The sequence below is a fragment of the Tursiops truncatus genome, chromosome 2, assembly GCF_011762595.2.
Source record: "Tursiops truncatus isolate mTurTru1 chromosome 2, mTurTru1.mat.Y, whole genome shotgun sequence".
NCBI classification, from domain to species: Eukaryota; Metazoa; Chordata; class Mammalia; order Artiodactyla; family Delphinidae; genus Tursiops; species Tursiops truncatus.
Genome location: NC_047035.1, coordinates 13,570,192 through 13,590,585, shown reverse-complemented (window position 1 = coordinate 13,590,585; position 20,394 = coordinate 13,570,192). Strand labels below are relative to the sequence as shown.

The 20,394-nt window shown below is 44.7% G+C and overlaps 1 protein-coding gene across 11 annotated transcripts in view; it reads right to left on the bottom strand.

Moving 5' to 3' along the window:
* TTC7B (tetratricopeptide repeat domain 7B) overlaps nucleotides 1-20,394 on the bottom strand; it is a 237,783-nt gene that overhangs the window by 105,303 nt on the left and 112,086 nt on the right. For all 11 annotated transcript variants that reach the window (XM_073800124.1, XM_033850722.2, XM_033850723.2 and 8 more), the window contains 2 exons: nucleotides 14,102-14,165; nucleotides 10,140-10,277 (listed from right to left, as the gene is read on the bottom strand). In XM_073800124.1, coding sequence (XP_073656225.1) covers nucleotides 10,140-10,277; nucleotides 14,102-14,165 — 202 coding nt within the window. The remainder of the gene's footprint in view (nucleotides 1-10,139; nucleotides 10,278-14,101; nucleotides 14,166-20,394) is intronic.

Sequence of the window (20,394 nt, the reverse complement as noted above, 5' to 3'; positions counted from 1 at the left end):
TTTGATACAAATAAGAAGTTTGGTGATAAAAAATTTTTATTGTTGAAAAATTTCAAACACAAAGATAGGGGAAATAGCATAATAAATCCCCGTGTACCCTTCGCCCTATTTCAACTACCAACTCAGTTCTCAACCTGTTTCATTTGTATCCCTACCCATTTCTCCCCAACATATTATTTTGATGCAGATCACAGACAGCATAATATCTTGTCCATAAATTTAAAAATTCCAGTTTTAATGAAGTAAGGAGCCTGGGAGCAGAATATATGCTATAAAGTGAGATAATTCACATTTCAATAACGGTTCCAGTCTAAAAGAGGTACTAATGAAAATGGAAGAAGATGTAGGTGTTGCAGGATGGAGACAGACGGGAGTGGGGTGCATATAAGAGGCGGCTTCGGTCCCCCAGACCCAGCCTGGCTGGTGGCTGGAGAGGAGAGCAGCACGTGCTGATGGCAGCGGCTCTAAGGCCAGACTGCCTAAGCTTAATCCAAACGCCTCGCTCACCAGCCAGAGGGTTGCTATTGGGTTAAAGGAAGTCATACGTGTAAAATGCTTAGAAGAGTGTCTGGCACAGAGCGAATGCAATAAACATGCTACTGCTGATGTCGCTTTCACGAAACAAAGAAGTAGTGGATGCTGCTGCAGGGCTAGATCTGCGGCGAGGAGCCCTGGGAACGGGGCTGGGGTGCCAGTGGAGGGCAGGGGGAGAGAGGAAGGGAGCCCCTAAGTGGAAAGGGGGAGATGAGAGCTGGCCCTTTTCCACTTCCAATGTCCAGCGGAGAGACGGCAGTGTGGGCCTGGGGAGAGGGACGTGGACTCCAATGCAGATCTGCAGATCCCTTAGTCACCCACACAAAACGGCAGATGATATCTCCAAATCATCTCCCTTACAAGGAAAGAAGAGGGATCCGGCAACAGTATTATCTCTACCAGGAAAGACAGGTCCATCTGCTGCAATCAGACTTACTGCCACCTCTCTCTAAATCCCAGATAACATTCATTTAATACCAAGAATATTTGGTAGAACAATAATTAGACTCTAATTGGCATCCTAATCATTTGAGTGGTCATCAAAATGTCACTTCCAAAAATGTTATTTCCTTTTGGTAGCAAGAGCTCATCCCTTCCAGTCTCCTAATTTGGCTTTTCATAAATGAGCCGTCTCTGAGGGGGCTCCAGGGATGAGAAGTTCTTCTGGCAGAAGAAAAGGATTTAGCAATTACCTTCCTAGTATGCAAAGCCCAATTACACGAACTGGGTGCATGGCAGTGACAGCTGTGCAATACCACAAGCAAGGAAAAGCCAACGTCTATATTTGGAATTCAACGGTGAGATTCCAAAACCCATGGGGGAGGGGGCAGGAATAAAATAATCAGATACCCCTCAAATTTAGCCTGGAGGGGATGTCTAAAATTCATCACTATTAAAATAGAACAAATAACATAGAGAACTGTCTCCATTATTCACCTTTGTGGACAGGTTGGCCATATCCTACAAGTTCTCATAACCTAGATCCTTCGATTGATTAGGAAGCTTTTCTTTTCTACATCGTATATACTTAATGAATCAATTAATAAATGTAATTCCTGGCAGGTGTGTAACAATTTTTAAAAATTTAACATGGTATATGAATAATATTTCATTTCCTTACTTTAGCGGTGAAAAACTAAGCAATGAAAAACTATCTAAGCAATTTAGACATTCTGGACCATTATCTTAGACCCACAGATTGATATAATCAGAGAGCGTGTTGACCTTCGAGATTATCTCGTCCCATTCTTACTTTACTAAGGACATGGAAACTAAGACCTAGAGAGAGGAGATAGGACCAGCCCAGGGTCACACAGTGGCAGCCCTGGAATTAGAAGCCAGGTCTCATGATGCTCAGGTCAGAGCCCTTATTTCTAAATTAACTGCATATAAAAGTACAAATTAAAGTGGAGTTCGAGAGATCTACTCTACAAGGAGTCTGGGGCCAGGAAAAGCTTCTAAAAGTCAGGCTGATGGGACTCTCAGCTACAAATAAAAGTCCTCCTACCCAGTTTTGAGAAAACATAGACAACACCCATCAAGGCTTGCTCAAGTTTTCTCCCCTTAAACTGGAAATAAAACGGAGCAAACCCCATGTCCGTGCCCCCGCTTCCCGTTTCTCTTTTTGCTCTAAAGCAGCGATATGGCTTCAAGCAGAGGAGTGTCAAACCTTTATTACTTCAGCAGATGCTTAAATTAGAGGCCACCGCTGCCTCTGGCCATGGTGGGGGGAGTAGAGAGTGGGTTGTTTTTCAAAGGTCACAGACTTTATTGCTGGACGCCACCCTCCGGCACGCTCTCCCTTCGAGGATGTGAAGCAACTGGATCAAGTTTGCACAGTGAGTAAAGGGTTGCCAGGTTTCTACTCAAATACCGCTCCATCTGCTCTTTTGCTGATGTAGCCCTTTGTTATTCTTACAAAATGAATCCCTAAACTCAGGAAATGGGCATTTCATTCCTCTCCCTCCTCTCTCCCCAACTGCCCTCACCTTTTGGTCTTTGATTTCAGTCCTTCTCCCCTGGCTCTGGGCACCAGGGACTTCAACCATGGTGGCCCCTTGACACACACAAGAAGTAGGGAGGGAGGTAAGGTGTCCCGGGTGCTCCCCAGAGGTGTGTCTTACACAAAGTAGGTGTTCAACGAACGCTTGAATATAGGTCGAATGTTAGGATCCATTCTTCTGGTTGTCCTGTAAGGGGGGCCCCAGACAAATCTTCATGACCTTGGATTTGGCAACGGATTCTTAGATATGACACCAAAAGCATGAGCAACAAAAGAAAAAAATTAGTACACTAGACTTCATCAGAATTAAGAACTTGTGCGCATCAAAGGACATTGTCAAGAAAGTGAAAAGACAACCTACAGAATGGGAAAAAGTATTTGCAAATCATGTATCTGTTAAGGTTCTTATCCACATTAAATAAAGAACTCCTATAACTCAACAACAAAAAGACAAACAGCCCAATATAAAAGTGGGCAAAGGGGACTTCCCTGGTGGTCCAGTGGTTAAGAATCCTCCTGCCAACGCAGGGGACATGGGTTCGATCCCTGGTCCGGGAAGATCCCACGTGCCGCGGAACAACTAAGCCCAGGCGCCACAACTACTGAGCCTGCGCTCTAGAGCCCATGGGCCACAACTACTGAAGCCCAGGCGCCTAGAGCCCGTGCTCCGCAACAGGAGAAGCCACCGCAATGAGAAGCCTGCACACCGCAACGAAGAGCAGCCCCCGCTCGACGCAACTACAGAAAGCCCACACACAGCAACGAAGACCCAAAGCGGCCAAAAATAGATAAATAAAAAAATAATTTTTAAAAAAATGGGCAAAGGTCTTGAACAGACATTAGTCCAAACAAGATAACGCAGATGATGAATATGCACGTGAAAAGACGTTCAACATCATTAGTCAGCAGGCAAACTCACAATGAGATACCACTTCACGCCTACTGGAGTGACTATAATACAACAACAACAGCAAAAAAACAAAAACAAAAAATAAAAGCGTGGGTGAGAATGTGGAGAAACTGGAACACTCGTGCCTTGCTGCTTGGAACGTAAAATGGTGCAGCTGCCGTGAAAAACAGTTTGGTAGTTCTTCAGAAAGTTAAACATAGAATTACCATGTGACCTGGCAATTTTACTCTTGGACATATACCCAAAAGAACTGAAAACAGGAACTCAGATACGTGTCCATCACTGCATTATTCACAATAGCCAAAAGGTGAAAACAATCCACACGTCCATCAACAGACGAATGAATAAACAACATGTGGCATATACACACGATGGAATATTACTCAGCTCTGAAAAGGAATGGAGTTCTGATACACGCTATCAGATATATTATTACAACACAGCTGAAGCTTGGAAACACTAGGCTAAGTGAAATCAGCCAGAACCAAAAAACTAGTACTGCGTGATTCCATTTGTATAATGTACCCAGAATAGGCAAATTCACAGACACAAAAAGTAGCTTAGAGGTTACCAGGTTATGGGGGTTGCGGGAATGGGGAGTATTGCTTAATAGGTACAGAGCTTCTGTTCGGGGTGATGGAAAAGTATGGAAACAGACATACTGGTTATACAACACTGTGGATCCAATTGATGCCACTGAATTATATATTTTAAAATGGTTAATATGGCATTTTTTAAGTTGAAAATTTTTTTCCCTTGAGGGCCATAAGAAGAGAACAATGATGCTTATTTCAAAAAACATACCCATAATGGTGGGAATATAGACACCTGTGGCCACATCAGTGGCTGAGATTCTTCAGGGCAGGCCTGTCGTTCAAAAATGATGTAGTTGATCCCTACTGGGCTGACCCCCAAAGCTGGACCAGAGCTGGGATCTGCACCAGTCAGTGCTCTGCCCCAAGCAGGGCCCACCTCTTCCTCTGCTATTTCCCAAGTAAAGGACCTTTAACCTTTGGGCCTACCTGGGGAAGATACACTCATTGTACATCCAGGGACAGTTTACCCCCAAACCAAAGGAAAGCAGGATGAGAATGTACATTGGTTTTGAAGCACGGGTTTATTCAGCAAGTGTTTATTGTGCACCTATCATGAACCAAATGCTCTGCCTCGATTTCTCAGAAGTCTGCGGTTCCGTTTGCATCAGGCCACCCTGATGCCTTCTAGGGACCCTGGCATGTAGGTCAAGGCTGGGTTTCTGCAGAGTGAGTGGGGCTGCATGAAATACCAAATGTTAGTGTAAACTAACAAATGATAGGCCGGTTAAGCAGATGTAGTTAGATGTTCAAGTGTTTTCTACAAGGCTCCCTGATTAAATAAGTGTTTGGGGTACGGACGTGTAGATGCCCCTTTGGTACAAGCACGAGCCAGACAGTCCTACCCACAGAACTATAAAGTTGTTGAGATTTACCATAAACAAATGAATACGAATTCAACAGGAAAGATAAAAAAACCATTTCTGTCTTTAAAGCTGCCATGTCTGTGTAGAGGGGATACACACACCCTTCAAAAAGGACCCCAAAACATTCTGTCAAAATGGAGCCATTAATAGTCAAATTCAAGAAACAATTCCATAGCAGCTTGCGTTCATTCTAAAAAACAGAGAAAGCGGCGCTTGTTGCTTTACTTTTAATAGTGCAGGTTGTCATGCCAACTAGTGCTACTGTTTAAAAAGGGGGAGAAAAAGAAGTGTTCCTTCCTACACAAACCTTTCAGCAGGGCTTCACATCAGTCTTTAAAAACATGAAAACTCCTAGCACTGGAGATACGGTAACCATTGCGCTTATATTTAAACCCGTTAGGATGAGGATATGATGCTCCTTTGGTTTGAATTCCCTTTGCACACAGCGCTCCTTGCCCAGGATCCGGCTGAACAGCGCCCCGAGAGAAAGAAAGGCACCGTGTGGGCACACAAGAAAGCAGCCCATCTTGAGATGCGAGGGGAGCCTTCCATCTTGAACCACGGAGACACAGAGGAGAGTCTTTCTGCAAAGTGGCTCTGCTCCCCACATAAGCACCATTCTTAAAGGGCGGAGTCTGCACAATGCTTACGACACACACAAAGGTGTCGTGAGTATGAGAAGATGGACTGGGGGCCCCCCACCCTGTCCCTGCTGGTGCGGGAGTGCCTGGACCCGCGCTAGCCACGTCCTGATGCAGAAGTGTTGACGCTGTTTGGGGACAAGAGAAGGGAGGAAGGTATGATGAGGACAGGGTGGGAAGGAGGCAAGACCTCTCCTCTCACAGCAGCCTGGTGGAGGTGAACTCTTCTGTTCATGAAAGATTCTACCCAGAAGAAAGGAAGGTTCCTGCAGCGGCACAGAGGCAAAGAGAATCTGCTCACAGAGCAGCTGAAGGGTGGTGTGCCAGACACGTCAGGGCCTGGCAACCTGGCTCCTTGCTTTCACCCAGTCCTCGCCTCTTCTCCCTCCATGAGAGTAAGGCCTCATGTCCCTGCACCTCCGTGACCTTGATAATGAGGGTGTCCCTCTGCTCTTAGACTTAATTCCTGTCAGGCCCCGAAGAGCCAATTCATACATCAGCTGTTTGTCATTCTCCCTGGCACCCCCAACCTGCCAGCTCTGCTGCACCCGGCCTAGTCCCTTCACCTGCAATTAACGTGCCTTGCACTATCTAGTCTTCTCTAACTGGTTACCTTTCCATATGTTGTTTTCTGATTTCCTTATATAGACTGGAAGTTTCTGGAAGACAAGATACTGTTTTTGTATACTTAGTTGCTTCCCCCTTGCCTGGCAACTCCTGGGCACCCAGCGGTAGAAACAGCACAGCAGCACGCGGCTGCTGTTTAATGAGCTCTACGTGTAGGGCTCTGTTCTGAGCGCTTTACATGAATTAGCGAATAACCCTCAGAATGATCTGACATAGGTGTGATTATTATGCCTATTTTACAGAAGGAAAGACTGAGGCATAAGAGGTTAATGATTTGCCCGGATCACACAACTAGTAAGCGGCAGAACCAGAACTCAAACCGAAGCTCTCTGACTCTAGGGCCTGTGCTCAGGACACATGAGATGTCTGACCCGGGTTTGGGGGTTGAGGAGGCAGGGCTGGGGTGGGGATGTCAATGGAGGGGAGGAGAATGATGGGGAATATCCACAATAAAACGTCTATGATACTGTCCCATTCCTTGAAACTTACATAGATGTACATGCACTTGTTCATAAAGAGATACAGGACAAAGTGATCTCTAAAATGTCAGTGGGTAGTCAACTCTTTCAGGAGAGTGGGATTCTCAGTGACTTTTTTCTTTGTCATGTTTGTATGTAATGTTTGATTCTTCAAGGGCTGTAGCATGGGGCAGAAAGACAATGAAGTTGTTTTCATTACAGGAGGAAAAAGAATGCAAAACAAAATAAAAAGAGGGAGAAAAAGAAGGGGCAAGGGGGATAGCCATGAAATGTTTCTCAACAGAAGGGTGTTTGAGAAAGATCACTGTGGTGACGATGCAGCAGATGAAGACAGGATATAAACAACCGCCACGTGAATGATAATGATAATCCCAACATCCGTGGGGCCCAGAGAAATAATGTAGGAAGTTTAAAAGCCAGTTACTCCGCAGCAGCACTGTCGCCACGGCCAAATGTCCACCAACTGATAAATGGAGAAACAAATCGTGGTCTATCCATACGATGGGATGCTACTCAGCCGTGAAAAGGAATGAAGGACGGATACGTGCTACCATGTGGATGACCCTGAAAGCATTACACCAGGTGAAAGAAGCCAGACACAAAAGGCCACATGACGGATGATTGCATTTACGTGAAATACTCAAACTAGGTAAATCTAGGGAGTCAGAAAGCAGATTAGTAGCTGCCAGGGCCTGGGGGCGGGGAGGAGTGGGAGCAGCTGCTCAGTGGGGCCCGGGTGTCCTCCCAGGGTGATGAAAGTGTTTTGAAATTAGAGGTGATGGTTGTACAACAGCATGAATGTACTAAATGCCACTGAATTGTACCTTTTAAAGTGGTTGAGTGTATGTCATGTAAATTTACCGCAATTAAAAAAAATCCAGTTAGCCTTTTAACCTAAAGTCCTCAGGAAATGGAAGAGCAGATGAGAAGAAAGAAAGGAAGGGTGGGGAGGAAGGAAGGAAGGAAACATACAATACAAATTGGGGGGAAAAAAGGGGGAAGGAGGGAAGGGAGGGAGGGAGTAAGGGAGGGAGGGAGGGAGGAAGGGAGGGAGGGAGGGAGGGAGGGAGGGAGGAAGGGAGGGAGGGAGGGAGGGAGGAAGGGAGGGAGGGAGGGAGGAAGGAAGGGAGGGAGGGAGGGAGGAAACCCCAGCAAATGAGGGAAGCGGGACACTTAAAGTCATGGCCTGAGACCAAGGGAGAGAGGTCGGCGCTCAGCCAAGGGCGGACCGAGACCCTCCTCCAGGAGGCGAGCTCTCCCAAACCAGGGCCAGCCCTCGAGACGCTGTGCACCTGCGCCTTCCTCCTAAAACAGCTCTACTCAGATCTGCTTCACCGTGGCCGCCACATGTGCACTGGGGGAAGCTCCATCTGCAAAACTAAGTAGAAGTAGCAAGAAAAGCTAAGGCCAAGGATTCAGATCCGTCATTACTGGATGAGACCCTGTGTGGAGACCCCCCGGCAGCGGCCAGCCCAGATGGCGACTGCCTGCTGCTTGGCGGCCTTCCTCTGGGCTGGGAGCCGCTCACGGACAGGGACCCCGCCTCGCCCACGGCTGCATCCCCGGCCTGAATCACAGCCCCTGGCACAGAACCAGGGGCTGCATTTATATGTGTTAAAGAAATGAATGTCCTCTATTATATATATATTTGATCCATCGATTTATATGTTTAATAGATAAAACACAGATACGGCACGAAATTCAAAAGGCTCCGAGGGATACACAGTGATAAATTTCCCTTTCTTCCACCGTTCTGCTCCAGCACTTGCAAGGCAATCCCTGACGCTGTTTCCACTGTTGACAATGTGACTAGAGCATATTCTGAATTGCAAAGGCTCCGGCAACCAACCGGACTACCCAGTGACTTGGGCGTCAGGTCATCACCACGAGATGAAGCTACATGTGATGTCAAGGTGAAAGTCATCTGGCTGAAGACAAGGTCCCAGGATTCCGTGCCGGGCAGAGGCCCATGCCAGGGAGCTGCGGGCTCGCAGAGGAATGCCGCTAGGATGACAGCCGTGCCCCTGGAGTCACTTGTGGCACGACGAGAAGCCTGTGGGCAGGGGCCGTCCAGCCTGTCAGCCTCAGGCTCCTCACACCTGCTGCGGACACAGGGGAATTTCAAGCTGGGGACAGGTTCTGTTGCTACATGATGGGAGGAAAGCAGACGTGCCAACCACGCTCAACCCTGGCCTCTGAGAAACTTTTAGTGGTTTGTCGGGGGTGGAGGGGAGTTCACCTTAAGAGAACTCAGCTGTGAGCTGGGTGGCACTACAGATGGGCTCTTTGGTGGAAGCGGCGGACAGGAACTAAGCTGGCCAGAAGGAGGGGGTCCCAGGAAGCCAAAGCCCTGGGGTGGTAAAGAATCCGGGCCGATCCCAAGCCTGGGCAGTGTCCCAGGGGGTATACCGTGTATGACAGGAACATCTGGACTCATTGCCTTATCTAAGCCAGATGGCGAGGGCTTTTTGTTTTTTTTTTTGAAGACTGAGTAACCATTGCCCTGTATAGTCACCAAACCAAAGACTAAAAAAAGATCCAAGCCACGCAGGCTCATCTGTTCTCCAAGGCTCCTGCCTAATGCGGCGATGCACCGGCAGGCAGGCTACAGGGTGAGCTGGGTGCTTATCTGATTTCAGCCAATCTGTTACTGTATTTCATTCCCTGTCCTCGTGCCCGGAGGCTGTTGCAATGTGTGTAAATTTAGAAAAAGAAAGATAAATAACATGGAAAAGTTCGTTTTAACAAAAGGAGTTGTCTTTCTTCCCTTCTTTCTTTTTACTTCACTAAAGAGAAGATAAAATGATCTTGTTACTGATTTAGCCCCTACCAGGGTGGATCTGGTATTCTGGGCAGGGACTCAATAACGCATAACCGCAGCCTCGGATTAACCAGCTTCTTCTGAAACTGGAAAACCCGTCAGGCTTCCATCCTAAGTGTTTCTTAGCAGCTGAGGGAATGAGATGGCAATGCCTGGTGCAAGATCTGTAAGCAACTGGGGTCTCTTCTGAACGAGTAAAAGACTCTACGTGACGACAGCGTTTACTTCCCGTGAAGCCTGCACCAGCTCACCCAACGCACACTGTGCCGGAAGATGCCAGCTCACCAGGAGCTATGCATTGATACTTTACATAAAATGAGACCTGTTTTACAAGGAAATTAATATCACAGATGGGAGATTGGGGTTATGGTGGAAATTACACTGAAAGAGAAACTGCTTGAGAAACGCTTGCCTTCTCTCATACGTGAACTCGCCCCAGTGGGTTTATGGACCCTTGGTAGATGACCACCAATGAATTCCACCACCTAATCGTTTAGCCCAATTCGCATTTTGCAGAGATGGAAACCAAAGTTAAGGGATGGGTCCAAGGTCACATGGCTGCCAGCGACGGGGGGTGGGGACAAGACCAGGTCGCACAGCTCTTCACAGCGCTGGCACTGCCAGCACTACCCACTGCTGGAAGTCAACCAGACTCAAGGGCTGTACCTCTGACAGCATCTCATACTGGCCTCTTCTTCCAAGAGCGATGGTCAGTAAATCATAGACCACAGATGCACTCTGTAAACTGATGAGGCGGTCGCTCTTGTGCTCAGGTATCCTGCTCAGCACAGCGTCCCGGTTGGCCTGGAAACAACACAGAAGAGAGAAGCAGACGGTGAGCTAGCCCGTGCACACAGCTGTCGCCGTGCGCAGAGAAGCCATCCAGGCTCTCCTGCCCCTGGGAGCTTGCCGCGGGTCTGGAGACAAGGACACAAATGAGACAGGGGTCATTTATTCAAAATCCCCAGAGCACCACAGCACATGGTAACATGGTATTATCCAAACACTGAAGGCCTGGCGGGCACTTGTCCCTGTCAGCAGGCGTCTGGAGGAAGCTTTAGGAGTCGATGAAAAGCAGGGTGGTTCCTCCTGGGCTCGGGTTCACAGACAGCCATGCTGCAGACACAGCTGCGCTCTGGGGCAGCAGAATCGACCACCAAGTGAAGCCCTGCTGCGCCTCACTTGTAGATCCTGCTTCTGCTGTACATTACAGAGCGGGAGAAAATTCCCAGCCCCACACTTCCCATCACCAACTGGTGTCATCACGTTCCATCAGTCCAACAGAGATATAGCGTACTTTTCCTCTCTCACCCAAGTCACGTTCAAATCCCTATATGACATCTTCACTGGAACAGACTACAGAAACTAATTCAACTCTGTTTAGGGAAGCACAAAACAGATGTACAAGAGACAGCAAGAAGCGAACGGATTTTTGTTTTAAAAGACGTTAGCACAGAGGACCCAGGAGAACACCAGGGCATGCCTATTTCACTTCCCCACTGCTTAGCACAGAAACACAGCAGGTGCGTTCAAGCTTATTTATCTCATCTATCTAGAAATCAACCGCTCTTCACAGTGACTTATTTTCATTACTTTTGAAATTTCTCCCCCAATTCCTCCAGACATATCACAGGTACTGGAGACTCTCAACATAGCTCATTTTCCTTTTCGCCCTAATAGGGAGTTCAGTATCAATAAAGTTAGATTTTTCCTGTCTTCTTTTCCTTGCTAAGGAACAGAAGTCCATCCCTAGGAGCACAGAAAGGGCCCCTCCGTTCTCCCCACGGAAGTGGCACGTGCAGGACGAGGGTCACCGGTCCAGGCGGGCTGACGTCTGCCTTCCTGCCTGACACTTGGAAAGGCCACGCACACAATCTCCTGCTCACTAGCGAGGTGAATGCTTTCTTTCGTGTGAGTCCAAGGCACTGACTTGTAGCCTCCTGTCAGTACTTACTTGTTTTAAAACTCCTCACTCTTAAATGTCAAAGACAAATAAGAATATATAAGACAGGCCGCTTCCTACAAAGTGAGTCATCTCTCATGGAAACAAGCCTGCTCTTGAAGATTTCATTCTAAGTTTTTCTTGTTAGGAGTGCCTTTCGACCCAAAAAAAGAAGCTCTGGGGAAAATACGGCCTGCTGTAAGTGGTCTCATTTTATTTATTTCCTCTAAATGTTCCATATTGAGATCAATGCCTGGGCGAGAAGGGAGTAAGACAAAACACCATTTAAGAGAGATTTTCAGGTTATGTCCAAATGCGTCTTTTTTTTTTCTTTTTAAAAGAAAAAGTCTCTCAGTGCTTTTTGATTAAAAAGGTACAATATAGAACCTCAAACAGGTCCACAAATAATAAATGTCCCAGAACATTGTCTCAGTGGTAGTTGTACTAATATGGCTCTGATAACCCCTTTCTCCTGGGGAAACTAATTTGACTTGAGGTAAGAATGCAGTCCAATTCCAAATGAGTTCTTGTAGGTGGAGGGACTATGGACAAATTTATGCTTCTAAGTTAAAATTAGGACCAGTAAAGAATACAATTTTCTCAGACACCAAAAAAGCCCGGCAATTCTCATTTTGGTTCTGAAATTGAGCACATCTATTTTCGGTCTAAAAACTGAAAAAAATCAAGGAGTCAAGGGACGTGAAAAAAGACTTCCAAAGGCAACTTAATTTAGACTTCTACCTACGTAACTATGGAACGATTTACAGGGAGAACATAATCATTTTGGTTGGCAACCTAGCCCTTCATATTTACTGTCATTGGATTTCACCATCCTCTGAAGAGACTTCCTGGAAATTAAATACGACAGAGTCAGATTTGACTGTCTCCAGGGGATCCGAACTTTGAGTATTACTAGTTTCTACCACTTCAAGGAGGGAGCAGGAGAGTTGGGGACATCACTCCCAAGACAACAACACTTAGAGCAAGCATTCTAGAGATGTGGCCATGTTTCCCAAATTCCAATCTGGAACACATGATCTGACAATAGAACTCAATCCTTTCAATCAGAATTGTCCAAGAAATCGAAAGCGTATGCTCACCACGCTTTCAGAATTTTTACACCGTTACTAACCAAGTCTGCCCAAAGGAAGCTAAGTGCCAGGTTGTGAAGAGTCCAGCGATGAGGCCTGTGTGGGCAGCCCCCCTCCCCCCCCCACAGAACTGATGACGGTGAGACCTGCCCATCTGAACACCAGTTACTGGAGGCCACTGGGCGCCAGCCTGTGCACATATGTGCCTCCACATCTGTGCCAAGGTAGAGTAGAGGATGTAAATGACACCGTCCTAAGTCACCAGCTGACAGTCAAGGAAAGATAAGCCACAGGGGCAACCTGTTTCCTTCAGAGGAAGTAGGGCCAATGATGTCAAAGAGCTTCCAAATAAAAAGAAGCGGTGACTCAAGCAGTCTCGCTCTTATAAACATCTCGGGGCCATTTCACAGAACAAGAGAACCCAAAGCTTTAACTTAAGGCAAGAAAGCTACGCTGCCTGCCTAATCCCAGCCTCTTTTGCCCCTCTTTCACTCAGCACGCAGACATTCCTCTTGTGCTCCGTTTCTAAGTCTTTCTCCCTGAGTGTTTTTCACGCCTCCATTTAAACTGTCTGCTTGGGGAAGAAGGGAACACCTTCTCTTGCTTTAGTTATGACGCCTTTTCCTCTTTTCTCCTCCTGCCTGCCTGGTGGGGTGGGAGTTATGGAAGAAGGCAGGATGCTCTGCTACAAGGAGCAGCAGACCACTGCATGATGCCTCCATTCTGCCTGCTCTAGGCCTCCGGTCCCTCGTCTAAATAACTAGGTGGATGTGAGGACCTCTAGGTCCCTCCAAGTTCCAGGGGCTTGCTGTTCTGCTCAGGTGCTCAGCAGACACCATTTACTTGCCAAGGTATTAACTACTATAACACAGATTACTCCAGAATGTTTCAAGCCGGGCTGTCATGTCTAGCGATATGCAGAGTAGAAACCCAGTAAAGGATGAGCGATGAAATCGTAGACCTATATTTGATATCCTGGCCAAACACTAAGAAAACATTTCAAAGGAATTTGATGGTCTGGCAAAAACTCCCTCACAACAGCAGAGCCAGGTAACAGGAGTGGGCTCTCTGGGCCTGGGCTCTGCAGTGCCTGGGAAACAGGTGGGGGCTTGGGGAGAGGACCTGGGCAGGAGGACGAGGCAGTTTCATCAGGCTGCTGCTATGGAAACCAGAGGTTCAAGTATACAAGTGTTTCACCCCCAAATTCTCCCTCCCACCAAGGCAAATGGAGAAGGCTCATAAAGGTTACCTTTTGGGGGCTTCTTTCCCCTTTCAAGGTTCCTCTGGTGGTCATTTTAGCTATAGTTACCCATATACAACTGTGTTAGTGTTCAATCAGTACTTGGTGGATAAATGAATGAACTAAGGGAAGTGAAGCTCCATGCTCCAGGCTGACCCAGGGACATATCTGGCCAGTCCAAGAATTAGAAACGTCCCTTTTTTTTTAAACCACTATACTTTTTTCCCACCAGGTATTCCCTTCGGAAAGTACTCGTCTCCAAAGAGAAAGAATCATTATCCTGATGGAGTCACCATATCAAAACAGGGACCATAGGAATAGGGGAAAGAAAAACGTAAAAACACATTCTACTCACCATTGACTCACTAATCAGCAATAACAACAGGGCTTCTTCAGTATTTTCTTGAGGACAAAAAATGCTGTATAAAGAAAATTGACGTTGATATATGGCAATTTCAAAATAACACAAAATACATGACTAAGCAGAACTGAACGGCTAACAGCTTCTAGATTTCTATATAGTGTAGAACCCACGAAAAATACTGTATAATCTGGGCCCCTGGATTAATCTGTTTATTTCTATGGTAATCTATGGAATGTATACATTTTAACTACGCATTTTAATAGCAGGCAGCCGGGTAACGCTGTAGAAACCAAGTTAAAAGCCCAAAGAACGTTTGTGCCTATGACAGAGGTGGAAAGTTTGATCACTACAAACTGACGTTATCTAAAGAACACAAGCTTCCTCCTAAACCCATTACGAGGTATAAACTGAAGACATTTCGCTACATGGTACTCTTCTTACCTCTTACTTGCTAGCTGGCGTATTGTATATTGTCATTTAGATGATACAGGAGATAGGAAGTAATTTTAGAGTTTGAATGATTTCTAGAATACTGTAAGAACTTAGTGAGCTATCTTACTCAAACACACGTGTACTACGGGGTGGCACGCAGGAGCTGTCTTATGCATCAACTTTATGGGATTTGGCTACCATCTTGGATTAAAGTAAAAAGCTTTTAAGCTCAGTGTTGCTCAGGATTAAAGAACAACGAAAACCAAACGTAACTCTGGTCTCCATTCCCTATATCCTATTTTTTGTGCTCTGAGCGTTTTAAAAGACCTCCAGGGAATTCTCTGGTGGTCCAGTGGTTAGGACTCTGCGCTCTCATCGTCCGGGGGCTGGGGGTTCAATCCCTGGTTAGGGAACTATGATCCCACAAGCCACGGGGCACAGCCGGAAAAAAAAAAACCCTCCAGCATTTTCCCCCATTCTAAAGTTCTAGCATCCTTTGAATAGAATTGTAAGTCTTATCACTGGTTGGGCCAAACTCAACTCTGTTTTTTTTTTTCTCGGTTCTTGCTTTTTTGTTTGTTTGTTTTTCGGCCATGCCAGGCGGGCATGTGGGATCTTAGTTCCCCCACCAGGGATCAAGCCCGCACCCCCTGCGGTGGAAGCGCAGAGTTTTAACCACTGGACTGCCAGGGAAGTCCCATCAACTCTTTTTCGTGGAATGGTAGAAGAGTGCAGTAAAAATGAACTTGGTTAAAAAAACTTGGGGATGTTTTGGAGATGACTAAATAAAGACTAAATTTACATCTTCCCAGGGGTAATATTACAATCATTTAACTTAAGAGAAGGGATGATTTCCCCCCCAAAATGGCCAAAAAAATGTTTTCCAAATGATTGCAAATATTTGTTCTCTTTGAAGTGCTGGCAACTTTTGTATTGTGTCAAAGGGCCATGAGGAGTAAGACAGAAAAGTCCAGTGACTGATACTCTTTTTACAATTCAGTCATCCCTGGAGGTAAGGAAACCACCTGTGGGATGGTTCCTATTGCTCCTGCAGGGCTAAAATTTATAAAAGGGCTGGGCTGTGAGTGAGAAGCAGGATTCTGGAATGTGCAGTGACCTCCTTAAAGAGGTAACTTGAGGTGATTTGGGTTTTTGGAAGATGGAACATTTCTTTCCCCTTAAATTCAGAAATAGAGCCAACAGGCTTTGAATTAAGAACGCTCGTGTGTGTGTGTCTGTGTGTGTGTCTGTGTGTGTGTCTGTGTGTATCCCCATCCAGCAATCATTTCCTGATATCCTGGCTCGTGCTTACATGCAGTTGGGACCTTACAAATAAAGCAGAACCATTAATCATTTTTTTCACAGCTACCCAGTTCTGCATTGTCCAGACTAATTGAAAAGAGAGGGAGCCCATTCTAATCATAACTTAACACCAGCAAATTCGGTCCAGAGATAATCCCCAAATTCCACTTGAGCCATCTAGTCTACTTAAATGTGAGGTTGTGTTATTTTTACTAGAGCTGCTAACAAGTAGCACATTAACTGATTCTAATTCTACTTCCTCTACCCTTCTTTTCAAGGCAGGAAAGATGGGTACTCAGGGGTGCTGCAAAGTTCTCAGGGCTGGCAGGAAGAAGTGGGGGGCGGGGGAGGGGGAAAGGATAGTTTTAAGAGACATGCCTAAAAAGCTACCCACTGGAATGCCCCCTTCTCCATAATTATGAATTCTCTAGATCTATTTCTGGTCATTCTTTCCCTCTTCCCTGCCCAGGGAAGTGTGGAGCTCAGGGTGGACAGTCAAAATTGTTGGGGCCCTCCTTTTGTGATATTATCCTCTTGGGGCCCAAGAGCCTCAAGGGGAGATCCTGGGGTGCCCAGGCCTCAGCCTTGTGGAGCCAGAAGCCTGGGGCCTTAGACCTGGAGGAAGTTGATTGAAGGGATGGCCGTTCACAGCTTCAGTTCTGCCATCAGGTAGTTGTTAGGACCCTTCAATGTCCCCTATCTTTAAACTTTGAACAGCATCCTCGTCCTTCCCAAAAGCCTCTGCGCTGGCTACCAGGAGGTTCAGACCTGTATTTAGCACGCCATGATCATTACTTTCTCCTCTTAGGCCTACCGAGGAGTTTAGCACAATGTGTGGCACTCCTAGTTTTCAATAAATCATCATCCGCTTCCTGGCATCATAGTGGTTTCTAGCTTCCTCCTTTACTTAATGCTAATTATCTAGTCTAATATGCATTTAATTATCTAAGCCACCTCAAGTGCTTTTTACAAGGAGGAATACAATGGAAGTAAAAACATACTTGAGTGACATGCACACATATGTGGACTAAGAAACATGTATAAGAATATTCATAGCAGCACTATTCCTATTAGCTCCAAATGAGAAACAACGCAAATGTCCATCAAGAGTAGAATGGATCAACATATGGGAGTATATTAATAAAATGGAATATTATTCAACAACAAAAACAAACTACTACTACATGCAAAAATATGGATGAATCTCTCCAATATAATGTTAGACAAAAGAAGTTAAATGTAAAAGTACTTAATATATGATTCCATTCATGTAAATTTCAAAAATGGGCCAGGCTAATTACAGTGATAGAAGTCAGGATAGGGTTACCCTTGGGCAGGGAGCAGTAACTGGGGGAGGGTACAGAGAGCCCTTCTAGGGTTCTGGCCATGTCTAGTTCTTGACCAGGATGCTAAATTACTTGCATGTGTTCACTTAGTGAAAATTCGTCAAGTTTTCTACTTTTGGTTCGTGTATTTTTCGCAATGTATATTATGTGCCAGTAAAAAGCTTACTTAAAAAATAAGTAAACAAAAGTCAATAAAATTCTTCATAGAAAGATCTAGAAGAAAGGAAGTAAGGAGGCCTATGGCATGTGATTCTTCCTCTCTTTTTTTATCTTGGATTATCAGCATTTGATTTCCTTTCAACATTTAAGACGGAGAGAGGATGAGCATCCTGTACCCACTTCACATCCAGGTTGCAGTGACAGGGAGGGGAGTTTTCTGGCAGAGGTTATTTTTCAGTAATGGTCCATCATGACCAATGGTCCTGAATGGTCCGTGTGGTTTGCTGGAGCTGGAAGGATCTATGGCACATCAAGTTTGCTTTGTGCTCATGTTCCTCATAAGAGGGGAGAGAGGAGGGACCACCGGCCAAAATGAGATTTAAACATCATCTATGGATTCCCCCTTTTTACCTCCCAACTCACATAACTGAACTGGTGATAACATCTTTTTGCCACAAAATTGCTTGATTGGAGAGTCCTGTCTTGTTAATAAGGAAGCCCCAAGCAGATTTTTCTCTCTTTACTAATAAATCAGAAGTAAGGGTATGAACATGCAAAACTAGAAAGCTAAAAGCTGATGGTGATAACTGAAGGAAGAAAGATTGGCACAGAGATTAACTAACTAGAGAAATAGAAACACAATAGAGAAAAATCAACAAAACTGAAAGTTAATTCTTCAAAAAGATCAATAAGACTTGACAAACTTTTTCGGTAGACTGACCCAGAAAAGAAAGAGAAGACTCAAATTACTAAAAGGAGAAATGAGAAATGGAAGAGGGTACATGACTACCAATCTTATAGAAATTATATGTGTGTGTGTGTGTGTGTGTGTGTGTGTGTGTGTGTGTGTGTGTACGTGAATACTATGAACAACTGTACTCAGCAAATTAGGTAACTTAGATGAAATGGACAAATTTCTAGAAAGACACAAACTACCAAAACTGAAGAAATAGAAAATCTTAATAGCTCTGTAACAAGTAAAGGGAGTGGATTAGTAATCAAAAACATTCCCACAAAGAAAAGCCCACGAGCAGATGGCTTCACTGGTGAATTCTACCAAACATTTAAAGAAGAATTAATAATAATTCTCCATAAACTCTTTCCAAAAATAGAAGAGGAAGGAATATTTCCCACTCATTCTACGAGGCTAGTATTATCCTCATACCAAAATTAGACATACCAAAAAGACATCATGAGAAAAGAAAACTATAGATCAATTATTTTATGACTATTGATGCAAAAATCCTCAACAAAATACTAGTAAATCAAACTCAGTAATAAATAAGGATTATATACCTAGTGGGATTCACCTAGGAATGCAAGGTTGGCTTCATATCTGAAAATCAATTAATGTAATACATCACATCAATAGAATAAAGGACAAAAGCCAGATGATCATCTCAGTAGATACAGAAAAAGCATTTGACAAATTCAAAACCTTTTCACAAAAAAATATACTCAACAAACTAGTAATAGAAGGGACTTTCCTCAACCTGATAACGGGCATCTATGAAAACCCACAGCTAACATCATACTTAATAGTGAAAGACTGGATGTTTTCCCCTTCCTAAGATCAGGAATAAAACAAAGTTGTCCTCTCTTGCCACTTCCATTCAACATTGTACTGGAGGTTCTACCCAGGGCAATTAGGAAAGAAAATGAAATAAAAGCCATCTATGTTAGGAAGAAGTAAAACTATATTTGCAGATGACATGATCTTGTATATAGAAAATCCTAAAGAATCTAAAAAAAACTATTAGAACTAATAAACAAGCTCAGCAAGACTTCAGTATACAAGATCAATATAGAAAACCAATTTTACTTCTATATACTTGCAATGAACAGCCCCCAAATGAAATTAATAATAACAATTCCATTTGTGATAGTATCAAAAAGAATAGCACACACACCAAAACACCCTTAAGAATAAGTTTAACAAAAGAAGTGCAGGGCTTCCCTGGTGGCACAGTGGTTGAGAGTCCGCCTGCCGATGCAGGGGACACGGGTTCGTGCCCCAGTCCGGGAAGATCCCACATGCCGCGGAGCGGCTGGGCCCATGAGCCATGGCCGCTGAGCCTGTGCGTGCGGAGCCTGTGCTCCGCAATGGGAGAGGCCACAACAGTGAGAGGCCCGTGTACCACGAAAAAAAAAAAAAAAAAAGTGCAAACCTTATACCCTGAAAACTACAAATTGTTGCTGAAAAAAGTTAAAGAAAACCTAAATAAATGGAAAGATATCCCATGTTCATGGATCAGAAGACTTAATATTGTCAAGATGGCAATACTCCTCCAATTGAGCTACAGATTAAATGCAATTCCTACAAAATTCCAGTTGCCTTTTTTTTTTTTTTTTTTTTGCAGAAATAGACAAAATGATCCTAAAATTCATGTGAAAATACAAGTGTTTGGGGGATGGCGGGTGACAGCTAAGGGGTGCTAGGTTTATTTTGGGGGTAGTGAAAGTATTCTAAATTTGACTGTAGTGATGGGCTATGTGACTATATTAAAAGCTATACTAATGTGAATTGTACACTTTAAATGAATGAATTATATAGTATGTGAATTATATCTCAGTGAAACAGTTTAAAAAAATGTGTGTATTTGTGTGAAATGAAACTTGTGTCTCAGTAACCTGTCACATGGGAATCTTCCCTTTAACTAATAACTTCATTTAACTAGATCTGCATTTTGCCTCCATGATTCTCCTTGTACAGATGGGGAAACGGATGTTAAAAGAGTGACAGAGGCTGAGTGGTTTAGGAAATAAGGGAGAAGTGGCCAGCACTGTGAGCTTCTCTGCCTTCAAGGGGTGAGGCCACACTGGAATCGCACCCAGAGAGACACAGGGCTTCATCCATGTGTCAAACTTGATTGGGGGAGGGAACAAGAATTAGATTCTTCAATATACCGGCACTTTGGCTACTAAGAAGCATCTGAAGCAGAAGAAAAATCTAGGGTCTATTTTTAAGATTTAAATATCACCTAAAAAAGAACCCCAATCCTGCTGCTAAACAGTTCATAATGAGGGGTCAGCATTTTAAAAGTG